Consider the following 24,009-nt stretch of genomic DNA (forward strand, 5'->3'; position numbering starts at 1 on the left):
AAGATAAGAGACATTAGCATTCATATGGTGGCATGTAAACAGTTGTTTCCCCCTTGCTCTATTTGCAAAAGGAAAAGAGAAGTAAATGACTAGTAGTGGTAAAAGGCATCTTCCACCATACACCATACAGTGGCTTGCAGAATATGTATGTAGACACAGATGTAGAAGCAATACTACTCATGTCAGTTACCAGATGATGTATTCAAAGCACATCTTTATTTAGACACAAAGACAACCACCACCAAATGGGAAGAGTGCCTAGGGGACATCCAGCATTTAAATGCTAAGTATGCCACAGAGCATATCTCATGAGATTGGGGTGTTTGCTACACAAGGCAAACCATTTGGAAACTCCCACTCACTATATTCCCCTAAACTCCAAAGATGAGAACTTGCTTTCCATTATACCCCCTTATTCTTCTATGCATCTGAACTCTCTCTTTCCTTTCTTGAATCACCTCCATTAGATAATTTCTTTATTTTTCTCCTTCATAATTGTCCCTCTTATTCTCCTCTTATTTGTAGTGGTCCTTTCTTTTTCTTTTTTTTTCTTTTTTTATATATTTATATTTACTTCTCACTCTTTCATTGACTTCTACCTTCTCCGACCTGAAGATGGCGCAGTGCTTACTCGTATAATGTTTTGACCATTTATGCCTGTCTTCTTCCTTATACAAAGTGAAAGCTTTTCGAACCTTCCCCTCAGCTATTTCTCTTTTCTGTCTGAAGAAGCTGGCAGTGCTGTTACTGGTAGTTATTAATTTCTGTCTATTGTACAGGTATTTGTATCTCATGTACTGGCTAATGGTTCTAATGGACCAATCTGATTCACTTTGATGTTCTCATGTTACACTTTTTCTTCTTCTACATGAATGACTGTATGACAACAAGTTGTTTTGTGCAGAGAACATCTGACTTAAATTTTTGTGATTGTGGAGTGGTATGCTACAAGCATGAATCAGCAGTGGAACTGTGCAAACAAGGACCTGAGCTAAACGTCTTCGATGAACTCTGTTACGACTTAGATGTTGTTGAAAACTACACTAGTATGTTGAAAGGCATGATGCAATGCCTAGAAGATCCTGTAATAAACTGTGAGCAAGAATCTGCAGAAAATTCAAGTAAACAATACTTTCACACTGGCACCTGTGATATTAAATATAGTGTGCCGTTAAGACATAGGTATGAAGTTCTGTCCGAAGATGGTGAAAACTGTGAAAAGAACTGCAGAGGCATGAAAGATGACTTAATCAGCCATAATAGCCATAGGCAAACATACACATTGCAATCTAGGCTTAAGACTCCCAAATGTACAAGCCATGTGGAGTAAAAGACAGGCACAAACTTAAAGATATTACTTATCAAAAGAAGGTAAAGGTGAAATACTAATCTCATCAAAAAGTCATGAGAAAGACCTAGCCACGATCATGGCTGAAGAGCAGACACAGTTTAGAGTGACAGGGAAACATGAAGCCTGGTGTGCTATAATGTGAAGTACTCAGGAACTAAGAGATATTTAGTAAAAAGAAAGTAGACTTGCAACATTGGCAGTGACAGAAGTTCATGAAAAACAAGTGCAAGCAAATTTTGTTGTTGTTAGTATCCCGCACAAACACAATCTAATAGAAAACTCTAGTGTGTATCAGGAAACTGTCACAACAAACAAGAAGTTTCAGAAGATTTGCAGGAGATATCAGCATGCCACATTCACTGAAACAAATTATGGGGGGAACATTTTACCAAGCATGGTCTACTTAGAAATCACAGTGGGAAGATCATGCTGTGCAAAAAAATATTAGACATGATTATGAAGAGTGTTCCAAGTGCACCAGCAAACAATACAATAGCAGTGCCATTGTCAGCAAAGTCTGTAACTGCTGCAGAGGAAGATTTGCATTCACCAGACAAAGACTCAACAGGACCTAACACAGGGGCAGAGCTACTAGTAAATACAACTCTGTCAGCAGCAGGCTGTTCTCCAGCACAAGCAGATGAATCAACACTGCAAACAACAACTCCACAGCTACAGTGCACCTGCACCAAAATCAGCAGCACAAGAGACATCATCATCACTGGCAGCAACTGCAACAGTGGTAGCAACAGCAGCAGTAGCAGCAACAGCAGGGGCTTGAGTCACGGGATCACACTCAGCAGGAACGAGGGTTTTCTGTACTCGCAGCTGGGGTGAAGAGTAACATAGATACTATTAATGTAGATATTTCCACCATAAAAATTTTGTACCAGAATGTTCAGAATGTGTCATGTAAACTTGACGAGATTGAAATATAATTAGCAACTGAGACAGCACAAATTTTAATTAAGTTAGAATGATACTTTAAAGAGAATGAAATGTGTGTTTACAATCCACAGAACTTTAAAGGATTTAATCATTTCTGCAGGGACAAACGTAAGGAAGGGAGAATTACACCATATGTAAGCAGTGAGACAAAGTAAATTTCTCCATGGCCAATTGAAAATAGTTCATAAATGTTTTTCAAAGCAGTAGCTATGGAAATAAAGTTACAGGGAGAGATATGTTACATATTGGGTCTGTTCAGATCACCTAGCTCACCAATAAATAGCTTTTTAAAAGAACTAGAAGTATTTCTAGATCAGGTCATAAATGAATTCCCTTACGTAGTTATAGTGGGGGATCCAAATACTGATACATTAAAAGATAATTGTCATAAAAGAAGTTTCTGTGATCCGATCAATGCCTACAATCTCCAATTAGGTATTTGAAGCCCAACAAGATGTTGCCAGACCTCACAAACATTGATAGATCAGACAAGTACTTCAAATATTGGGAGTAAATGTTATGTGTGAAAAAATTCTCCTAGAATCCAGATAGTTAAAACCAGAAAATTTGAGTAGACTACGAACATTAGTAAATGGGGAAGACTGACAGGAAAAACACTCCATAAATAATGTTGAGGAGAGATGGGAGTGATTTTGTTCAACACTAAGCTATTACATCAATACTGCTTGCTCTACTGTATCCAGAAGTCTAAATATGGGAGTTAATAACAAATGGACCACCTCAGATATTATAAAATCAAGGGAAGATCTAAAAATGACATATGAAAATTGCCGGATAACCAAAACTATGGCTAAATTGACACATATAAGGACAAGAAGAGAGCCTACAGTAGAATTATAAGAGAAACTAAGTCCAAATTTTATCAGAACGAAATTTCAACTTCTAAAAACATTTCCAAGACTGAATGCTCACACATCAGTGGGTGCAGGAAAGGGTCTGCTAGGAAAGAGAGCAGTAATATAATTTTAGAGAAAGATGGTCCCAAAAGCCAAGTAATATGTATAATATGTCCAATACTACAGTGTGTATTTTTCTGATGCCAACAAGTAAATAAGAGATAGCAAAAATAACACACACTCCAAGGCCCAAAAACACGGAAGGTCTTGATGGGATACCTATCTGTATAGTAGAGTACTGTTTTCAGTGGTTGGTAGAACTCTGACTAATTTAATAAACTCAACCATGGAACATGGGATATTTCTTAAATGTCTGAAAAAAGAGTAAGGTTGTGCTCATTCATAAGGGTGATGATAAGAAAAATCCAATAAACTATAGGTCAATTACTATAATGCCCGTCTTATCTAAAATTGTGGAAACAGTCTTGAAGGATAGAATATTAAATTTTATAGAGAAGAATGACATACTAAATGAGGCACATCGTGGATTTAGAAAATATAGATCTACCACCACAGCGATAGCTAATTTTGTAGCCGAAGTCATTGGAGCATTCGATCAAACAAAGAAAAGTTTGTGGTATTTTCCTTGACCTCTCAAAGGTATTTGATTGTGTGTGTCACTACAAACTAATTCACAAGCTGATCTATTATAATATACCATGGGAAAGGCAAATGACATCATACAATTATTTATGGAAAACAGAGAGCAGTGTGTAGAAGTAAAACGTAAAAAGAATTGTGCTATTGTAAACATACACTCTAATTTTCAGGCAGTTAATTATGGTCTACCTCAGGCAAGAGGTTTAGGTCCCCGTCTGTTCATTCTGTACATAAATGATATGACATCAGCAGTAGATGACAATGTAGTAATGTTTGCAGATGACACTTCACTCGTACTAAAAAGTGACTTGGTAAAAGAACTGAAGTCAAGTGCTTCTGCAAATCCGAGTGAGGCTTACAAATATTTCAGTGAAAACATGTTTGTAAATGGGAATAAGTCAACACAGACACAACTACGGGTGTCATCATTGAAAAGCATTTGACTTGGAAGAACCATATCAGCAAAGTATGCTCAAAAGTAAGCACTAACATATTCTTAATGAGGTGGATGTTGAGGACAGTACACAGACACACTGTTAATAATGTACTATGGTCTAGTCTACCCCCACTTATCTTACTGCATTTTAGTCTGTGGAAATGCTAGTGAAGCTTCAAAAGAAGGCTGTTAGACGTATTGCAAATGTTACCCCAAGCCAATCCTGCAGAAATACAATCAGGCAACTTAATATCATGACAGTCCCTTCACTATTTATATTGAAAACAATTATGCATGTGAAAGCAAATAGTACTATCCAGATCAATAGACAAATACACAATTACAAAATGAGAAATAGGGATGATTATCATCTACACAGGAAGTGGCTCAAATTATACAAGAAAGATCCTATAACTGCTGGGTGCATTTACACAATAAACTGACACTCAGCATAAAAAGCATTCGAAAGACATCTATTTTCAGAAACAAATTAAAAGGTTATTTAGTCTCCTTAACCCTGTATAGTTTAAATGAATACCTAGAAGCTGAACAGTAGAGAGTATTTTTTTTTTTTTTCAAGCAGCGAGGCCATCGTAAAATGTGTGCCCATAAACCAGTAAGCACAAACATAAAATACTTGTACTGTCTTATTATATAAGAATGATGATGTTGCTGCCACACAGAGTGCCCATGCGGTTAGAGGTGCCATGTCACGGATTGCGTGTCATCTCCTGCCGGAGGTTTGAGTTCTCCCTCGGTTATGGGTGAGTGTGTTGTTCTTAGAATAAGTTAGAATAAGTTAGTTTAAGTAGTGTGTAAGTCTAGAGAGCAATGACCTCAGTAGTTTGGTCCCTCAGGAAATCGCACACATTTTTTGATCCTGTTCTGTTGCTGCTTGCCCTTTTTTGTTTGTTTCAGGTGCACTGAAAGACGTGCTGTTATAAAGTGAGGCTACCAGAGTGTAACATGGCAGAATTACTCAGTGCACGGTGTAGACTACTGGAGTATCATGGTGAAAGAATGATATTGTGAAAATGTGAGGAAGAGCATAAGATTACTGTGTTGTCATGAGATTTGGTATTTATCATACAGAAAAATTTACATTCTGCTAAATTGCGTATGTCTGATTCATGTGATGTATATAATTGAAACATTGACTACATCTTTTTGACTGCATCTATATAATGAAAATTGTCTACAGAAGGAATAAGAAATAAATAAATGAATATAAAGTGTCAAAGATACACAAAATACATATATTTCAGTGAAGTGAGATAAGGTAAATAGAAAAGGAATCCCTGAGATTTACGACTAAAGTATAATTACTTTTTAAAAAAAAGCGACATTACCTTTGTAGATCACTAGATGGCATTTAATATTACCTCAACAGTTAACACATGAAGACAAAGTGACAAGTGGCAGCCACTGCTATCATTATAATGACTTACATCCTCTCAACAATCCATTAAATACAAAATACTCCAAACACATGTGAATGAAGAAATGTACAACAATCAAATAAAAACCTTTTTTGCTGAGAAACTAAATGCTTCCTGTATTCTAAAGGCTCAGTCTTTTTCAATGACTGTTTTAATATGGAGCTATATGGAACAATATTATGAAAAGGATAGTAAAAACCGAAACATTGTTAAATGCTGTAACACAGTTTAGAACCAATTGCATCAAAGAAATACAAGTTCTTGATTGAATAACATACAATAAAACATACACCAGACAATATAGGTACTGTAATGTGACAAACAGGAAATGTTCAAAATATAATGAAGGCATGTTTATGGGTTTACGATCTCTGTACTTTACATTTTTCAAGTGATTTACAGAATAAAGAAACTCCTAACTCTCTTACTGAAAACCAACTTTCATGACAACATTATTTTTGTGTATTTCACATGGCAGTGTTATCTATTCCTCTCGTCCCATCTAACATTTCCTGGTACACTCAGTGAGTACTAATCTGAGTAAAGACCAAGTGAAGAAATCATTGATATGGTAAAAGAAGTTGAAATCTACTCACTCTGTTCTCCATGCAAGAAATCCTTTAATGTCAGTAATGGTACTACAAAAGCTTTGAAGTTTCGTAGCATTCAATTTGCATGAGTAACTCCAGCTCCACAATGCAATGCATTGATCCGCAGAACCAGTAATAATGAATCCATTAAACATTTTTATGCCTGCAACAAATGTAAACCAGTAGAAAAACATTCCTTTTCAATTCTGATAGATTCCACAGCAAACAAGTTGCAGCTATTATTGAATAATGTGAATATTTTCTTCTGAATAATTATTGCATACCTGTAATCTGTGCAAGATGTGCAGTTGTGTCTTCCCACTGAGAAACACAAACTACATCCGTATCTCCAGCATTCCCAATCTTCAAATCAAGCATGGTTAGTGATAGTGCATTATCATCACCACCTGTACCAATAACAAACCTCTCACATGATACACTAAATGTATCACTACTATTAATGCCTGTTTGGTGCACTTTAATGGAAAACAATGGTTTTCTCTGTTTCTCTGTCTGAACAAAGGAATTTTTGTGATTGTTAGGCATCTGAAATTTACTTCTTACTGTGTCATGGATATCAGCAGTTAAATCCCATAATTTTAAACATCCATTGGTGTCCATTGTAAAAACAAAATAATGACTCCTGGTGAAAAGATAGCCAACTTTCAACACACACATTTGGCTGGGAAATGCTTTCAGATGATTCAGATGGTCACACTGTATATTGTAATTTAGCAACCTGGAAAATAAAATCATTAGTGTGTGAGTTACTGAAACATTTAAAATTCAGAGAAGAATGGCTAAGATTCTGCTGCATTTTAAACAGCCTAGAAAATTTCACAACTCTAGATACTAATGCTAAGACCTTCAACAGTCATATCAAACTTCTAAAATATGAAATATTAATAAAAACATCTCATCTAAAGGTACGTACATTGCACAAGGAAAATAGTGAAACCAAGAGTGAGTATTTTAAAAATATCAGGACACAGTCTGTTGCATACAAGTTCACCACGAAACCTGTTAACAAATTAATACTGTGAAACCATTTACTCACACCAACAATAACAGTTCCTACACAGGCGATGTTCCGTTCTTTCAGTATTTTTATTGATTGTTCAGTTTTATGAATAGAAGAGCAAATACAGATAATGAAACATACATCTGTGCGGCAATGTAACCGCAGCAGCACTGAATTTGGAATTAATCCAATACACATTTTCAAAGAAGAAGAATTATTAAATTTTGACATTATAACTGAAGTGGCACACCTTGAAGTACACATGGATGTTGTATTGATAACTAATAAGTCACTCATAAAGAGAAAAATCAGACAGTTATATGTGACATTAACTCATCATATATAATGAACTTCAAGACTTGATTTTGCACAAAACAGAAAATCACATATGCTACGTTGATATAATGAACAGATAGAATCCTCTCTCTGCACATCTTTTACCAAATGAAAAGCTACACATTACTAACAATCAAACCTCACTGGCTGATCTAGCAGTCAAGTCAATTTTGTAATAAGTCTGCCAAAAAGTGACACCATGAAAATAATTTCTGATTAGGCCCCAGATGTTGGAGAGTCAAGGAATATGGTCCAATGGTAATAGCTTGTTTGCTGCTACTAACAAAAAGATGTGCATAAAATACAAGGTGTGGCTAGAAAAAAACCGGACTAGTACTGGTGAAACAATAAAACGAATGCAATAAGGCTGAAAGTCGCGTGGCCTGTCATGTGACTCTCGCTCCGCCTACTGCTCGAGTTTCATCTGCCTCCTGCACTCAGTCTGCCCGTGGCGTCTGTTTTAAGTAGTTGACGTTTTGTCTGTGCGTCGGAAAATGTTGAGTGTACAGAAAGAACAGCGTGTTAACATCAAATTTTGTTTCAAACTAGGAAAATCTGCAAGTGAAACGTTTGTAATGTTACAACAAGTGTACGGCGATGATTGTTTATCGCGAACACAAGTGTTTGAGTGGTTTAAACGATTTAAAGATGGCCGCGAAGACACCAGTGATGACACTCGCACTGGCAGACCATTGTCAGCAAAAACTGATGCAAACATTGAAAAAATCGGTAAACTTTTCGACAGGATCGCCGTTTAACAATCAGAGCAGTGTCTGAGTTAACAGGAGTTGACTTGTTGTCTTGTCAAACAAGTTTACCGATTTTTTCAATGTTTGCATCAGTTTTTGCTGACAATGGTCTGCGAGTGCCAGTGTCATCACTGGTGTCTTCGCGGCCATCTTTAAATCGTTTAAACCACTCAAACACTTGTGTTCGCGATAAACAATCATCGCCGTACACTTGTTGTAACATTACAAACGTTTCACTTGCAGATTTTCCTAGTTTGAAACAAAATTTGATGTTAACACGCTGTTCTTTCTGTACACTCAACATTTTCCGGCGCACAGACAAAACGTCAACTACTTAAAACAGACGCCACGGGCAGACTGAGTGCAGGAGGCAGATGAAACTCGAGCAGTAGGTGGAGCGAGAGTCACGTGACAGGCCACGCGACTTTCAGCCTTATTACATTCGTTTTATTGTTTCACCAGTACTAGTCCGGTTTTTTTCTAGCCACACCTCGTAAGTCAAGAATGTCTATAACTCAAAGAAGAGTTATACACATTCTTGACTTATTTTATGCACATCTTTTTGTTAGTAGCAGCAAACAAGCTATTTGTTGTGACAGTGCCACGAGATTTAAAAGTGGCGCTACGTCAGTACGCGAACACGCCGAGTGTGGGAGCACCACCTGGCTATGAACGGCGCCGGCCGCATGTCATGTCACGGCACGGCAGTCGAATGACAGATACGGAGTTAATAGCATGTAACCCGCTATTGTTTCTACTTTTGTATATCCACGCAATTTATTAGTTATTAAAGGTTATAACACTTTTTGGCGACGAGGTCGGATATTTTTTTTCCTGCGTTGTGGAATTGTGTGTTCGTGTCGGGGCAGACATGGAACAGCTTATGCAAGTGCTCGTTGAACAACAAACACAGCTGACGGCTGCTATTCAGGCACAACAAACACAGCTGACGGCTGCTATTCATTTCGACGTTGCTTACTCATCGTCTGTCTTCCTCTTCTCCGCCTCCATTCCCTCCTTATGATGAGGCCACTGAAGACTGGGAGGATTATGAGAAGCATTTGCGGCAACACTTTTTGGCTTTCGGCGTTGTCGATGCTCCTATGTGTAAGTCATTATTTCTATCTTGGATTTCTCCAAGGATCTATCAGCTGCTATCTCAGTTAGCCCCTCTGCGGGAACCTGCCTCTCTGTCCTTCCAAGAAATGTGTGAATTACTGTCTAACTATTACCAAAAAAACACCCACGTCGTTGCTGCCCGCGTGGCGTTCTACCGGTGTTGTAAATAGCTCCATCAATCTCACCGGGCTTGGGCGGCGGAACTACACGGTCTGAGTAGGAAATGTCAGTTTGTTACGGACACTCATCATGAGTCTTATGCTGATTCAATGGTTCGGGACGCTATTCTACGGCTTGCTCCTGATAAAGAAGTTCGGCAACATGCCTTACAACTGCCAAACCCGTCGTTGTCGGAAGTTCTCAGCATCGTTCAATCTTTTGAAGTGTCTCACGCTGCTGGTGCGCAAATAGACGTGTGGTGTGATGTGGGCGCTGTACAGACCACTTTCGATGCGGACAATTTGCCTGTTTCACAGGGGAACGATGATGTGGCGGCAGTTCACTCGCGTCAACAATGTCGCGTTGGGCCACCACGCTCGCAGCGAAAACAGCAACCACAGAAGCAGGTTCGTTCCGCACTTCCTTCTTGTCCACGTTGTTTCGTACAGCATGACAGGGCCACGTCTCCAAAACGTTGTGCCACGTGTAATTCATGTAGGAAAAAAGGCCACATTGCTTCTGTGTGTCAGTCCCCTAAAGTTCCTGTCGACGAGGACGAGGCATCGGACATGGATGTTAACTGTGTGCTTTCTCAAACAAATAAGTTGTTTGTTACTGTTCATGTTCTGGATAAAGACATTCGCATGCAAGTGGACACGGGCTCTGCAGTAACTCTCATTAATTCTCGCACGTATTTGGAGTTGGGCTCCCCTCCCTTGTCATCCGTTACGCGAAATCTGCGAACATATAATAAGCAGAAAGTTCTTATCGTTGGCCAGTTTGATGCTGCCACTGCCTACAAGTCTGTTGTTAGGCCCCTCACGTTTTATGTGGTGGATCGTGCGGGCACGGAAAACCTGTTCGGTTATGATGCTTTCCAGTTGTTCAGGTTCTCCATTGATGATGATGTGCACCTCATATCTGAGGATATTCCGTATCAACAGCTGGATGGATTGTGTTCTGAATTCTCGTCCGTGTTCTCTGCTGGTCTGGGTCGGGCCAAGGATTTTGAAGCCCACATTACTCTTAAACCTAGAGCTCGCCCTAAGTTTTTCTGGGCACGCCCTATTCCGATGGCGTTGCGTGCGCCTGTCAAGGCTGAGATAGACAGGTTAACAGCTTCAGGGATTCTCCTTCCTGTTACCTCCAGCGAATGGGCATCGCCAATCGTGGTGGTTTCTAAACCAAATGGGAGTCTGCGATTGTGCAGTGATTTTAAAGCCACTGTCAACGCTCAGAGCCTCATTGACACTTATCCTCTTCCCCGTCCTGAGGAGTTATTTCCCAAGCTTACTGGGGGCCAGTTCTTTTCCAAACTTGACTTATCGCAGGCGTACCATCAGTTGCCGTTGGATGCGTCTTCCAAGGAATTTCTCGTCATCAACACTCGTTGTGGGTTGTATCAGTACCAGCGGTTACCATTTGGCGTCGCTAGCGCGCCGGCCATTTTTCAGCGGTTTTTGGAACAGCTCACGGCTTCCATTCCTGGCTGCATCAACTACCTGGATGACATTGTTGTCACGGGGGCCTCAGCTGAGTAGCACCTCCGCAATTTGCGTTCACTGTTTCGGGTTCTGCATTTGGCTGGGTTGAAGTGCAATCTGGACAAGTCACAGTTCTTCCAACCCTCCATTGTTTTCTTGGTTTCCACTTGTCCCGTGAGGGTATACGTCCTCTACGACAGCACGTTGCGGCCATTACCGCTCTACCCCGGCCGTCTACGGTCAAAGAACTTCAGGCGTTTCTAGGCAAGATTGCTTATTATCACAAATTCATTCCCTCCGCGGCGGCCGTGGCTCATCCTCTGCATCAGCTGTTATGCAAAAACGTTCCTTTCTGCTGGTCCAACGAGTATGAGCAGGCTTTTGTCCGCCTGAAGGCTCATTTGCAGTCGGCGCCTTGTCTTGCCACATTCCGTCCGGGTCAGCACTTGGTTCTGGCGACTGACGCATCACAGTATGGCCTAGGGGCTGTTCACGCCCATCGGTATGAGGATGGGTCGGAACGACCCATCGCCTACGCTTCCAAGACCCTCAACGATGCCCAATGGCGTTACTCTCAAATCGAAAAGGAGGCACTCGCTATCATTTATGCTCTAAAAAAGTTCAGCGTTTTTTTGTATGGTTCTAAGTTTCACCTCATCACTGACCACAAGCCGCTGGTCTCTCTGTTCAGCCCCTTGGCGTCGCTTCCAGATAAGGCAGCACACCGCCTGCAACGTTGGGCCTTATACTTGTCTCGTTTTCACTATGAGATTCACTATCGCCCCACGGCCCAGCACGCCAACACTGATGCGTTGTCGCGTTTGCCGATGGGCCCCGACCCGGTTTTCGATCAAGATTAACTAATCTGTTTCCACATTGATGAGGAAGAATGTCGTGTGGTCGAGGGTTTTCCACTTACAGGTTCGCAGGTCACGTCGGCTACTGCGCGGGACCCGGTCCTGCGTCAGGTGATCGGTTTTGTTCAACAGGGTTGGCCGGACAGGACCAAGGGCCGGGCATCGGATCCCCTTCGCAACTACCATGCCTTGCACCTTCGTCTGTCTGTTCGTGAGGGTGTTGTTCTTCTGGCCATGGATGGCGCATCTCCACGGGTCGTGGTGCCAGCCTCTCTTCGCAAAGATGTTCTCAAACTATTGCATGAAGGCCATTGGGGGATTTCTCGGAGTAAGTCCCTGGCCCGCAGGCACGTTTATTGGCCCGGTATTGATTCGGACATCGCCCACATGGTCGCTGCGTGTGGTCAGTGTGCTCAACAACTGGCTGCACCTTGTACTATGCCCTCTCCATGGCCTGACCCGGCGCAGCCATGGGAACGGGTGCACGCTGACTTTGCCAGCCCCTTCCTCGGCACTTATTGGCTACTGTTGATTGACGCTTTCTCGAAGTTTCCGTTTGTTGTTCGATGTCCGTCGCCCACCACTGCAGCGACGACGCTGCCTTTGTCCAAAATCTTTGCGCTAGAAGGTCTTCCATCCACGATTGTCATGGACAGTGGACCTCAGTTCTCTTCGCAGGCCTTCCGTGATTTTTGTACTGGACAAGGGATTCATCATGTTACAGCACCGCCCTTCCATCTGCAATCGAATGGGGAGGTTTAGTGCCTTGTCCGCACTTTCAAAAGCCAGATGAAAAAATTCCTTAGTGATTTTTCCACAGATGACGCTCTGTTGCAATTTTTGAGTTCTTATCGCTTCACGCCTCTGGGTGATCGCAGCCCTGCTGAACTCTTGCATGGCCACCAACCCCACACTCTACTGCACCTGCTTCACCCTGTCAGGCCTTGTACTGTGTCCCCTAGTGCGGGAAAATACTCGGTGGGCGCCGACGTGTGGGCACGAGGGTATGGATCTCGCCCTAAATGGATTCCAGGGGTGGTCCAGGCTCTTCGCGGCCGCCGGCTTTGTGAAATACGTACGGACGATGGCATGGTTGTTCGCCATTACGACCAGATGCGCCCACGAGTGGTGGCCACGCCGGTGCCACTGCCCCTTCTTTCGTCTCCACCAGCCCGAGAAGCCGGTCCTGTCACTGCTGCCGATCTTCCGGGCGTGTTGCTGCAGCCGATGTCGCTACCACTTCCGAGTACGCCGGAACCGGCCCCAGTCGCGACGCCGCCTTCTCCGGGACCCATCTCGCTGGGGCACACCCCCAGGTCCACGACACCTATGGATGCTGCTCCGGAGTTTTCACCCATCATCTCGTCCAGGAGGCGCGTTCCACGCGCAAGCTTCCGTCCTGGACATTTTCGACCATACTCTCGTGTTTCTCCGTGGGATCTTCTCGGGGCCTCCCAAGAGGCCATGGATGTCTCCGCACTGTCCGTGTCTCCAAGGAAGTGAGTGTTTTTTTCTCAAGGGAGGAAAAGTGTTGTGACAGTGCCACGAGATTTAAAAGTGCCGTACGTCAGTACACAAACACGGCGATAGAGGCGCTCCGCAGCTCGGCCGAGCGCGGGAGCGCTACCTGGCTATGAACGGCGCCGGCCGCATGTCACAGCACGGCAGTCGAATGACAGATACGGAGTTAATAGCATGTAACCCGCTATTGTTTCTACTTTTGTATATCCACGCAATTTATTAGTGATTAAAGGTTATAACAGTATTACCATTGGTTCACATTCCTTGACTCTCTAACATCTGGGGTCTAATCAGAAATTATTTTCATGGTGTCACTTTTTGACAGACTTATTACAAAATTTAATTTCATCTTTTAATTCACTGTGTATTTTTCTGCTGAATGCTGTACCTCTAATAAATGCCAAAATTCCTTTTAAAAGAATTATATTGACTTCTACAGATATCACAAGCAGGTTCCACAACACTAATAAAATCATAAATCAGTATACAATTAAGTGATTCAGCTTGTTTACTGTTAAGAGTGTCTGTAATATAAACAATTAGATTTCTGAACAATTCCCAGTCACTCAAAATATGTTAGTGTTGATTCTGCTTCATGAAGCACATATTCAAATACTATGTTAATCTGCACACTTGCCAAGTAAGTTTTTCTAGTATCAGATAAAATATCAACATTTATGAACGGATGAAACAACTCTCAATTAGAACTAGGAAAATTTACATTGTACAGATCAGGATGATAATACAAAGCAAGAGCAATATATTCAGGAAACAGATGCAAAGATTAACTTCTCCCTCAACAATGGAAACTATTTGCCATGAAAGAAGGGGTGAGCTGGCTAAATAAATGCAGATAAATGTTACAGTAGATGGAAAACTGACACAGAGACAAATGAGAATAATTTATAATGGGGAGAAATGTAAATGTTGCAGTGCTGCACAGTTAATCTGAACAAAACTTGTCAGGTACAGGCAAATAACATCTTAAATGTAAACATAAAAAGGAGGATAAATTTTATTTTAAATAGGTAACAAGGTATGCATGGGCAGACAAATTTGAGGAATGGATAGTTATTCTATTCTTCTGATTACCATGGATATTAAGATCCACCAGTACTCATAACCACTCTGAACTGAAGTCCAGTTCAATAGCATAATAAAACAAGCACGTAAACAAGCTTGGTCAGGGGAAGAATTATTCAATAATTATGAACGAAAATAAATTGGTTGGAAATGGAAAATTGCACATATCACAAAATACAGGGTTATTCACAAGTACCTCTGATGTTTCAGTAGACAGAAAATACATGCAAATACAGTCATCTTCTGAAAACCACGAGGTAGTTTGAATATGTCTGTATAAGCATCCTGATAGTGTATAATCAAGTTCTTATTACACAGTTGACAAGATCAGCAACTTAATGTTGACCATCATAATTTTTGTACAAAGATATAACAATAAAAGTAAAACTAAAATTTTAATTTTAATAACCCAGTGGAAATTCTTAAGAGTCATCTATTAGATATATACCAGAGAGGATGAATGTCATCATCTTTTGCTGACAAGTATAGTTCATTAAAGCAAAACAGAACGTCATTTCTGAGATTGTATTTATGTGCTGCAGTGTATACTAAAAGTGGATTGCAAACCTGTCAGCTGCTACATATTCAGAAACTGTATTTCACCTATTACCAGTTACATTTAAAAACTCATAAGAGTTGCCCGATATATGGTTGATGTCATAGATCATTTGGTCATTATCTTTAATTACTAGATCACCTTGTTCCTGATACTCTTTACCATTTCCCTTCTGACTACCCTTTGTACTGTATAGATTTCATTTTCAAACATATTAATCTTTGACATGATGTGCAAGCTTTTGGAATTTCTGATGATTCTTCTCAATGAAGAACAATACTTACTACAACAAGAAAGGAGTTGTACATCTGTGCTTATCTTGACCATTTGGCATCGTTCTATCTATTGCTACACGATAATTTACTACTCTTTCTTATCCATTGTTTCTTTGCTACACCACTGGTGCCAAATATCACAGTTTTTGTTGGGAACTGGTTTTTAAGGAGAGAAATTTACTTATAACTGTATTAAATTTAGAATTTACATACATTGCCTCATATTTGTTATTTTGGATAATGCTTTGAAGGTTAATTCTAAAGGTGCAATATAAGATCATTAACTAATCTAACAGTTTTCTAAGTTAACACATTCTTTGGAGTTGCCAAGTAGTCTTTTATGACTAATTGGCTATCATCATCTGATAACCCATTTAAAACTGGACGAATACTAATTTTGTAGACTTTGTCCTCATACACTAATGAGTTGCCTATCAAGGTGTCAATATCTTCCACAGCTATGGTGGGAAAAAATAACTTCTAATGGAACTGCGGTTAATAGTAAGTGCAAGACAAAGTGTAGGGCTACAGATAAAGTGATGCTGAATGAAATGCATTTGGCTGTCAAGAGGGCACTGTGTGAAGCCTTCAATTACCACTGTAGCAGAATATTATTGAAAGATTCTCACAAAACCCAAAGAAATTCTGCTCATATGTGGAGACTGTTGTTGTTGTTGTTGTTGTGGTCTTCAGTCCTGAGACTGGTTTGATGCAGCTCTCCATGCTACTCTATCCTGTGCAAGCTTCTTCATCTCCCAGTACCTACTGCAACCTACATCCTTCTGAATCTGCTTAGTGTATTCATCTCTTGGTCTCCCTCTATGATTTTTACCCTCCACGCTGCCCTCCAATACTAAATTGGTGATCCCTTGGTGCCTCAAAACATGTCCTACCAACCGATCCCTTCTTCTAGTCAAGTTGTGCCACAAACACAACTGGAGTGCTCACGTGCTCAACAGTCTCACATGGAGACTGTTAGTGGCACTAAAGTTCATGTCCAGACACTCAAAGGTGAGAGAGGAACATGCATGTTGTTTGAACCTACCAGTTACAAATCTAATAGCACGACTCTTAATTGCTTCAGTGTCTTCCTTCAATCCAACCTGGTACGGATCCCAAACACTCCAGCAATACTAAAGAATAGATTGCATAAGCATCCCACATGCAGTCTCTTTTACAGGTGAACTATCCTTTCCTTCAATTCTCCCAATGAACCAAAGTTGATCATTTGTCTTCCCCGCTGAAGTTCTCACGTGCTCACTCCATTTCATATCACTTTGCAACGTTACGCCAAGATATTTAAATGACTTGTTTATGTCAAGCTGGACCTTAGTAATACTGTATCCAAACATTACAGGTTTGTTCTTCCTGCACATCTGCATTAACTTACATTTTTCCACATTTAGGGTTAGCTGCCATTCAGCACACTAACTGGAAATTCTGTCTAAGTTATCTTGTATCTTCCTACAGTCACTCAACTTTGATATCTTACCATACACCACGGCATCATCAACAAACAACAGCTGACTGATGACCACTCTGTCTGCCAAATCATTTATGTATATAGAAAACAACAGCAGTCCTATCAAACTTCCCTGGGGCACTCCAGACAATACCCTTGTCTCTGATGAACATTCACTATCGAGGACAACATACTGGGTTACTTAAGAAGTCTTTGAGCCACTCACCTATCCGTGAACTTATACCACATACTTGTACCTTTGTTAACAGCCTGCAATGTGGCCCCAAGTTAAATGCTTTCTGGAAATCCAGAAATATGGAATCTGCCTGTTGCCCTTAATCCATAGTTCTCAGTATATTATGTGAGAAAAGGGGCAAGCTGAGCTCTTTACAGGAGCAATGCTTTCTAAAACCACACTTATCCGTTGACATAAGCTTCTCTGCCTCAAGAAAGTTTTATTCAAACTACAAATATATTCAAGGATTCTGCAGCAAACAAAAGTAAGGGATACTGGTCTGTAATTTTGTGGGTCCATTATTTTACACCTCTTATATACTAGAGTGACCTGCGCTTTTTTCCAGTCACTTGGGAGTTCATGCTGGGTACAAGATTCACGATAAATGCGTGCTAGGTAAGGGGCCAATGCCATAGAGTACCCTTTGTAAAATCGAATCGGGCTTCTATCTGGATCTGGTGATTTATTTGTTTTCAAATCTTTCAGTTGTTTCTCTATGCCAGGGGTGCATATTACTATGTCATCTATACAGGAGTCTGATGATGGTATGTTTGTACAATTCTCACGAGTGAATGATTTTTTGAGTGAGAGATTTAAAACTTCAACTTTCGTTTTGCTATCTACAACTGTCACACCAGACTGGTCAACAAGGGACTGAATGGAAGCCTTAGACCCACTAATCAATTTTACACAAGACCAGAATGTTCTTGGTTTCTCTGCTAGATCTTTTGCTAAGGTGTGACGATGGTTGTTGTACACTTCATGCATGGATCTTTTCACATAAGCATGAATCTCTACTGACTATTGCTTGTCATCATTTGTGCATTCCGTCTTGAACCGTCTGCTTCCCCAGCATCCTCCGAATTTTGTTATTAAAGCATGGTGGGTCTTTTCCATCCTTTATTCTTACTAGGCACATAACTCTCCACACCACAATTTAAAATCTGCTTAAACTTTGCCTATAATTCTTCTACATCCATTTTACAGGAACTAAGTGATGTCAGTCCCCTGTCTAAGTGAGATGCTAACAACTGCTTATCTGCTCTATCTAGCAGAAACACTCACCCAGCCTTCTTGACTGATTTATTAACTTTTGTAATCACAGTCGCTATAATGACATTATGAATGCTAATCCCCATTTCTATATCGACATTGTTGATAAGATCCACCCTATTTGTAGCTACAAGATCTAAGATATTTCCATTGTATTTGGACTGCCACACTAGCTGCTCAAGACAGTTTCCAGTAAATGTGTTCAAAAGTATTTTGTATGACTGTCTGTCTGTACCCCGCACAATGAATCCATAGACATCCCAGCCTATACTCGGCAGGTTAAAGTTGCCTTCAACTAGTATTGCATGATCTGAGTATTTACGTGCTATTTACCATAGACTTTCTTTGAATGACTCTAGAATTGTCACAGTGGAATCAAATGGCCAGTAAACACATCCTACAATTAACTTGGTTTCACCTATATCTGTTATACGCGACCAGATAACTTCACTGTCACATTCAACTTCAACCTCAATAGAGATAGTATTTTTGTCAACTGCAATGAACACTCCCCTCCTCTGGCCTCTAGTCTATCTTTCAGATAGATGTTCCATGACTTGCTAAATATCTCTGAGCATTCTCCCTCAGGTTTCAGCCAGCTCTCAGGCCTAAGAATAATTTGAGCACAAGAACGTTCCTGGAGGGCAGTAGATTTGGGAACTTTATTATCAACACTTGAAAAGTTTACTGATAAAATTATGACAGTCAAAGTGTCTTTTTTCTGAACCCCATTTGACTTCTCTTGCTGCATATTAACTGGCGAATGTTTGTCAGAGAGAGTAACCTCCTCCATGCCAACCAGCATGGATTCCACAAACACAGATCATGTGAAACTTACTTGCATTTTTCTCACAAGACATCCTGAAAGCCACAGATTAACACAGTCAGGTAGCTGTACTATTTACTGATTCCTGAAAATCATTTGACTCTGTACCACAAATATGCTTATTATCAAAAGTAAATTCATATGGGGTGTCAAACAAAATTTGTCAAAAGATTGAGCATTTCTTAAAGAGGGAGGACACAGCATGATATCTTGTGTGGAGGGTCATCAACAATGTACATGTAACTTCAGGTATGCTCCTGCACAGTGTTTCGACTCTTGCTGTTTGTGTTGTGTGTTAATGTCCTTGCAGACAATATTAATAGTAATTTCAGATTTTTCACAGATGATACAGTTATCTATAAAAAATACTGACTGACAAAAGCTGCATAAATATTCAGCAGGCTCTTGACAAGATTTCAGAGCAGTTCAAAGATTGGCATCTTGCTTTAAATGTTCAGAAATGTAAAATTGACTACAATATCAATGAGTCACAACTTGAATTGGTCAACTCTAACACCTACACTGGGTCTGCTATATGTAATGCAGGTGGTGGGCTTCAAATTGTTGGTAGAGTATTAGGGAGATTCAGTCAGTCCACAAAAGATATTGCTCACAAAACACTCATGTGACCTATCCAAGAATATTGCTCATGTGTGTGGTACCCATACCAAATAGTCCTAAAGGGGATTTGAATATACACAGAGAAGTGCACCACAAATCATAACACATCTGTTTGAGCCATGGGAGAGAGTCATACACATTTGCTCCTGTGGGGTTTGTTAGAAGAAAATTTGACTAATTACACATGCAAGAGGAAATTTAGCAATTATTGTTCTTGTGCTCCATACTTGAATGGAACACAAAGAAGCCCTAATAACTGGTACAATGGCAAGTAACCTCTGCCATATGCAGAGTATGGCTGCAGATGTAGAACTATTAAGTAAAATTTCTATATCACATTGCCCAGACTTAAAAAAAGAATATTAAAATCACCACAAAGTATCATTTTCCTACTTTAGTCACGTAGGTGGCATAATAAGGTTTCATATTTATCTAAAAGCTTCTAAAAATTTCCCAGTGGGGATCTGTAAGTTGTAATAATTATAATTATGCTATTAATCCATTATGACTTCACATGCACTTGATTCCATGTGTGTTCTGCATAAAAACTTCTTGTGTCTGCAGTTTTCAATTTGTGATTATTTTTCACATAAAGGACAACTCCTCCTTTCTCCATATCAGAAATTTGGTACAGTAGGCTCAAAAGCAACAGCATTACAGTATATGCAACAGCCATTATCACAAACATTCAATCAATTCAAGATGACTCAATCATCTCCCTGTGGAATATGGAAAATAATTAACTCCATTAAAAACAAAAATTCAAACAAGACATTAAAAAGATGTTCTCCTAAAGAATCTAGTATACTCTACATCTACATCTACATCCATACTCCGCAAGCCACCTGACGGTGTGTGGCGGAGGGTACCTCGAGTGCATCTATCGGTTCTCCCTTCTATTCCAGTCTCGTATTGTTCGTGGAAAGAAGGATTGTCAGTATGCCTCTGTGTGGGCTCTAATCTCTCTGATTTTATCCTCATGGTATCTTCGTGAGATATACGTAGGAGGGAGCAATATACTGCTTGACTCCTCGGTGAAGGTATGTTCTCGAAACTTCAACAAAAGCCCGTACCGAGCTACTGAGCGTCTCTCCAGCAGAGTCTTCCACTGGGGTTTATCTATCATTTCTGTAACGCTTTCGCGATTACTGAATGATCCTGTAATGAAGCGCGCTGCTCCCCGTTGGATCTTCTCTACCTCTTCTATCAACCCTATCTGGTACGGATCCCACACTGCTGAGCAGTATTCAAGCAGTGGGCGAACAAGTGTACTGTAACCTATTTACTTTGTTTTTGGATTGCATTTCCTTAGGATTCTTCCAATGAATTTCAGTCTGGCATCTGCTTTACCAACGATCAACTTTATATTATCATTCCATTTTAAATCACTCCTAATGCGTACTCCCAGATAATTTATGAAATTAACTGCTTCCAGCTGCTGATCTGCTATATTGTAGCTAAATGATAGGGGATCTTTCTTTCTATGTATTCGCAGCACATTACACTTGTCTACATTGAGATTCAATTGCCATGCCCTGCGCCATTAATCAATTCGCTGCAGATCCTCCTGCATTTCAGTACAATTTTCCATTGTTACAACTCAGCTATATATTTAATGTATCACTTTCCTGCGGTTTCTTTTGAGCAGAGTACAGTATGCAACTGCAACAATGCTCTTTAGAAAAGGCAGTATGACAGAAATTAATTATTACCAACAATTTTTACTATTGACTTTCTTCTCAAAAGTTTTGGAAAAGGTGATATATTTCAGAGTGGCTGAGTATATCCAGAAATACAAGATTCTGACCCTGCAGGGCCTCTCCACTGAACATGCCATCTACCATTTCATTGACCATGTATTAAAATATCTAATTGACAAGATTTCATGTACCAGGATTTTTTGTGATCTGCATACAGCACTTGACTGTGTAAATCACAACATCGTTTTGGAGAAGCTTAAATTTTATGGCTTTCAAGGCATATTAAGTAACTGACTTCATGTTTATTGATAAGAAGTAAGGGGTCACATTAGACGACTTACACAGCTCTTGCGATGAATCTTTTTCTGCAAGGGGACAAACCATCAACAGACATACAGCAGGAAGGAAATAAAATATGTAATAATGGTTGTTTGAAATTCAGAGTGTGTATACCGAACAGAATTTGAATTGACAATCACATATTATAGATCTTAGCAAATGATTGGTTCAGTAACATTTGCTCTGTATATAATTGCTCATTTTGGTAACAAAAGTTTAAAAAATTAACTTATTTTCATGCACTTACAATCATTAATGTCACATGGAATAATTTTAGGGTAATTCCTTACAAAGAGACAAAAGTATTCATGACACACGTACATACTGTAAGAATAATATCTGGTGTCCATCCTCAAACTTCATGTAGGCAACTGTTTAAAAAAAATTAGGCATACTAACAACAGCCTCACAATATGTTTAGTCTCCTATAACGTTTCCTATACAGATTCAAGCATATTTGAAAATAATAGCTGCAGTCATAAATGTAACACTAGGAATAAATATAGTCTCCACTGTCTAAACCTTATCCTTACACTTGCACAATAAGGAGCAAAGTATAAAGTCATAAATGTATTTGACCATCTCTCTTGTGAATTAAAGGTGCTGGCAGACAATGAAAGTTTTACAAACAAATTGAAATCATTTATACTTGACTTCTCCCTCTACTTCGTAGATGCATTTCTGAGGAGACAGTGTGCATATGATCGGGTTACATTTACCAAATTTTGTTGTAAATTAAGAGAAACAAAAATTCCAGTTATGAAAACCATGTCTTATTTGTGAATCTACTGACACAATTCCACATTGTGGGGAGTTATTGAAAACATGAGCCATGGCACATGCAAAATTCTAGACTAAATTAAATTATCCTGTAGCAGCTAACTACACTGCCCAGTCACATTAACAAACAACCTGCCAAAAGCCTAAATAATCATATTTTGCAGTGCAAACCATTGAAAGGTGTGCAGGAAGAGTCAGTGAGGTTCTGGAAGGCACCTACGGGGATGTGGAGCCACACCAACTACAGTGCTGTGGCCAGCTGCACTAGGTTTCTTAGTTGAGGATCCATAGCGCAAAGAACCCAATCGAGGTGGTCCCACAGATTCTTGATTGTGTGTTAATCCAAGCAGTTTGGAGGCCACAGGAGTACAGTAAACCCATCCTTGTTCTGAACCACAAACATACACTTTGAGTTGTGTGACATAGTGCATTGTCCTGCTGGTATATGCCATCATGCTCAGGAAAAACAAACTGGCATACCTCTGCTGACACACTGTGCCTTCCAGAATGACAAGATCATCTAGGGAATACCACAAAAACATTCCCCAAACCATAACGCTGCCTCCTCCAGCCTGGAGCCTTCTGTCAAGTGTCTGCGGAGTGTTGGTTTCAGATGTTTCATGCCGTACATGCCATCGACCATCTGTCTGATGAAGTATAAGATTTGATTCATCTGAAAAGACAACCTGTCACCACTCAGTGGACAGTCAGGTGTGATACTGTCATGCAAATTCTGGCCTTCATCACAGATGAACAGCAGTCAGCATGGTTGCTTGAACCAGGTGCCTGCTGGGGAGGCCCTTATGCAGCAACAATCACTGAATCGTCATTGAGGAGACACTGTTCACAGTCCCTTGGTTCATCTGGGTGGTGAGTTGCATAACAGCTGCACATCTATTCACCCAGACACATCTTCATAGTCAGCATTCACCCTTGTTCTCTATGGACCATGGTGCACCACAGTTTCCTGTGTGCCAGTTCCGATAGCACCATTTTGCAATGCACAGTATACTTTAACCATGGTGGCACATGAATGGTTTACAAACTTAACAGTTTTGAAAATCTTCCACCCTTGGCCCAAAATCTAAAGATCAAGTCCTTTTGGATGTCAGATAAATCACTCTGTTTCCACTTTACGACAAATGCACTGTTTTCTGCATCCCCCGAAAAGCTTTATATACTCTCCACTGATATTGCTGCCACCTGCCACAGTGAGTAGTTATTGCACATGGATGTCAAACATAAGTGGTGATCACATTAAACAGGCTGGGCCATGTATAAGCAATATGTGCACTAAAGTACCATATGTACATGTATCGAGTTCTGCAAGACTTCTGTTTCTTTGATTAAAACACTGTTTTTTCAAAAGAACTGCACTCATCTATGGCACTTCATTTTATCTTGAATTTTGTAGTGCAGCATGTTCACCAGATAATCTCAACAGATGTATCCTGAACTTGGCAGCCTCAGATGCTTGTGTTTTCGGCAATAGTCAATTAATATTATTCTACACTCTTAAATAAATTTTGTTTACAATATTTCTGGTTTCAGG

The 24,009-nt window shown here is 40.2% G+C and overlaps 1 protein-coding gene across 1 annotated transcript in view; it reads right to left on the bottom strand.

Moving 5' to 3' along the window:
• The window catches only part of LOC124555345 (WD repeat-containing protein 6), a 292,678-nt gene that overhangs the window by 24,135 nt on the left and 244,534 nt on the right, over window positions 1-24,009 (bottom strand). The window contains exons 15-16 of the mRNA XM_047129225.1: window positions 6,566-7,020; window positions 6,288-6,444 (exon numbers count right to left, since the gene is read on the bottom strand). Of these exons, the coding sequence (XP_046985181.1) occupies window positions 6,288-6,444; window positions 6,566-7,020 (612 nt within the window). The remainder of the gene's footprint in view (window positions 1-6,287; window positions 6,445-6,565; window positions 7,021-24,009) is intronic.

Source organism: Schistocerca americana, chromosome X (genome assembly GCF_021461395.2).
Source record: "Schistocerca americana isolate TAMUIC-IGC-003095 chromosome X, iqSchAmer2.1, whole genome shotgun sequence".
NCBI classification, from domain to species: domain Eukaryota; kingdom Metazoa; phylum Arthropoda; class Insecta; order Orthoptera; family Acrididae; genus Schistocerca; species Schistocerca americana.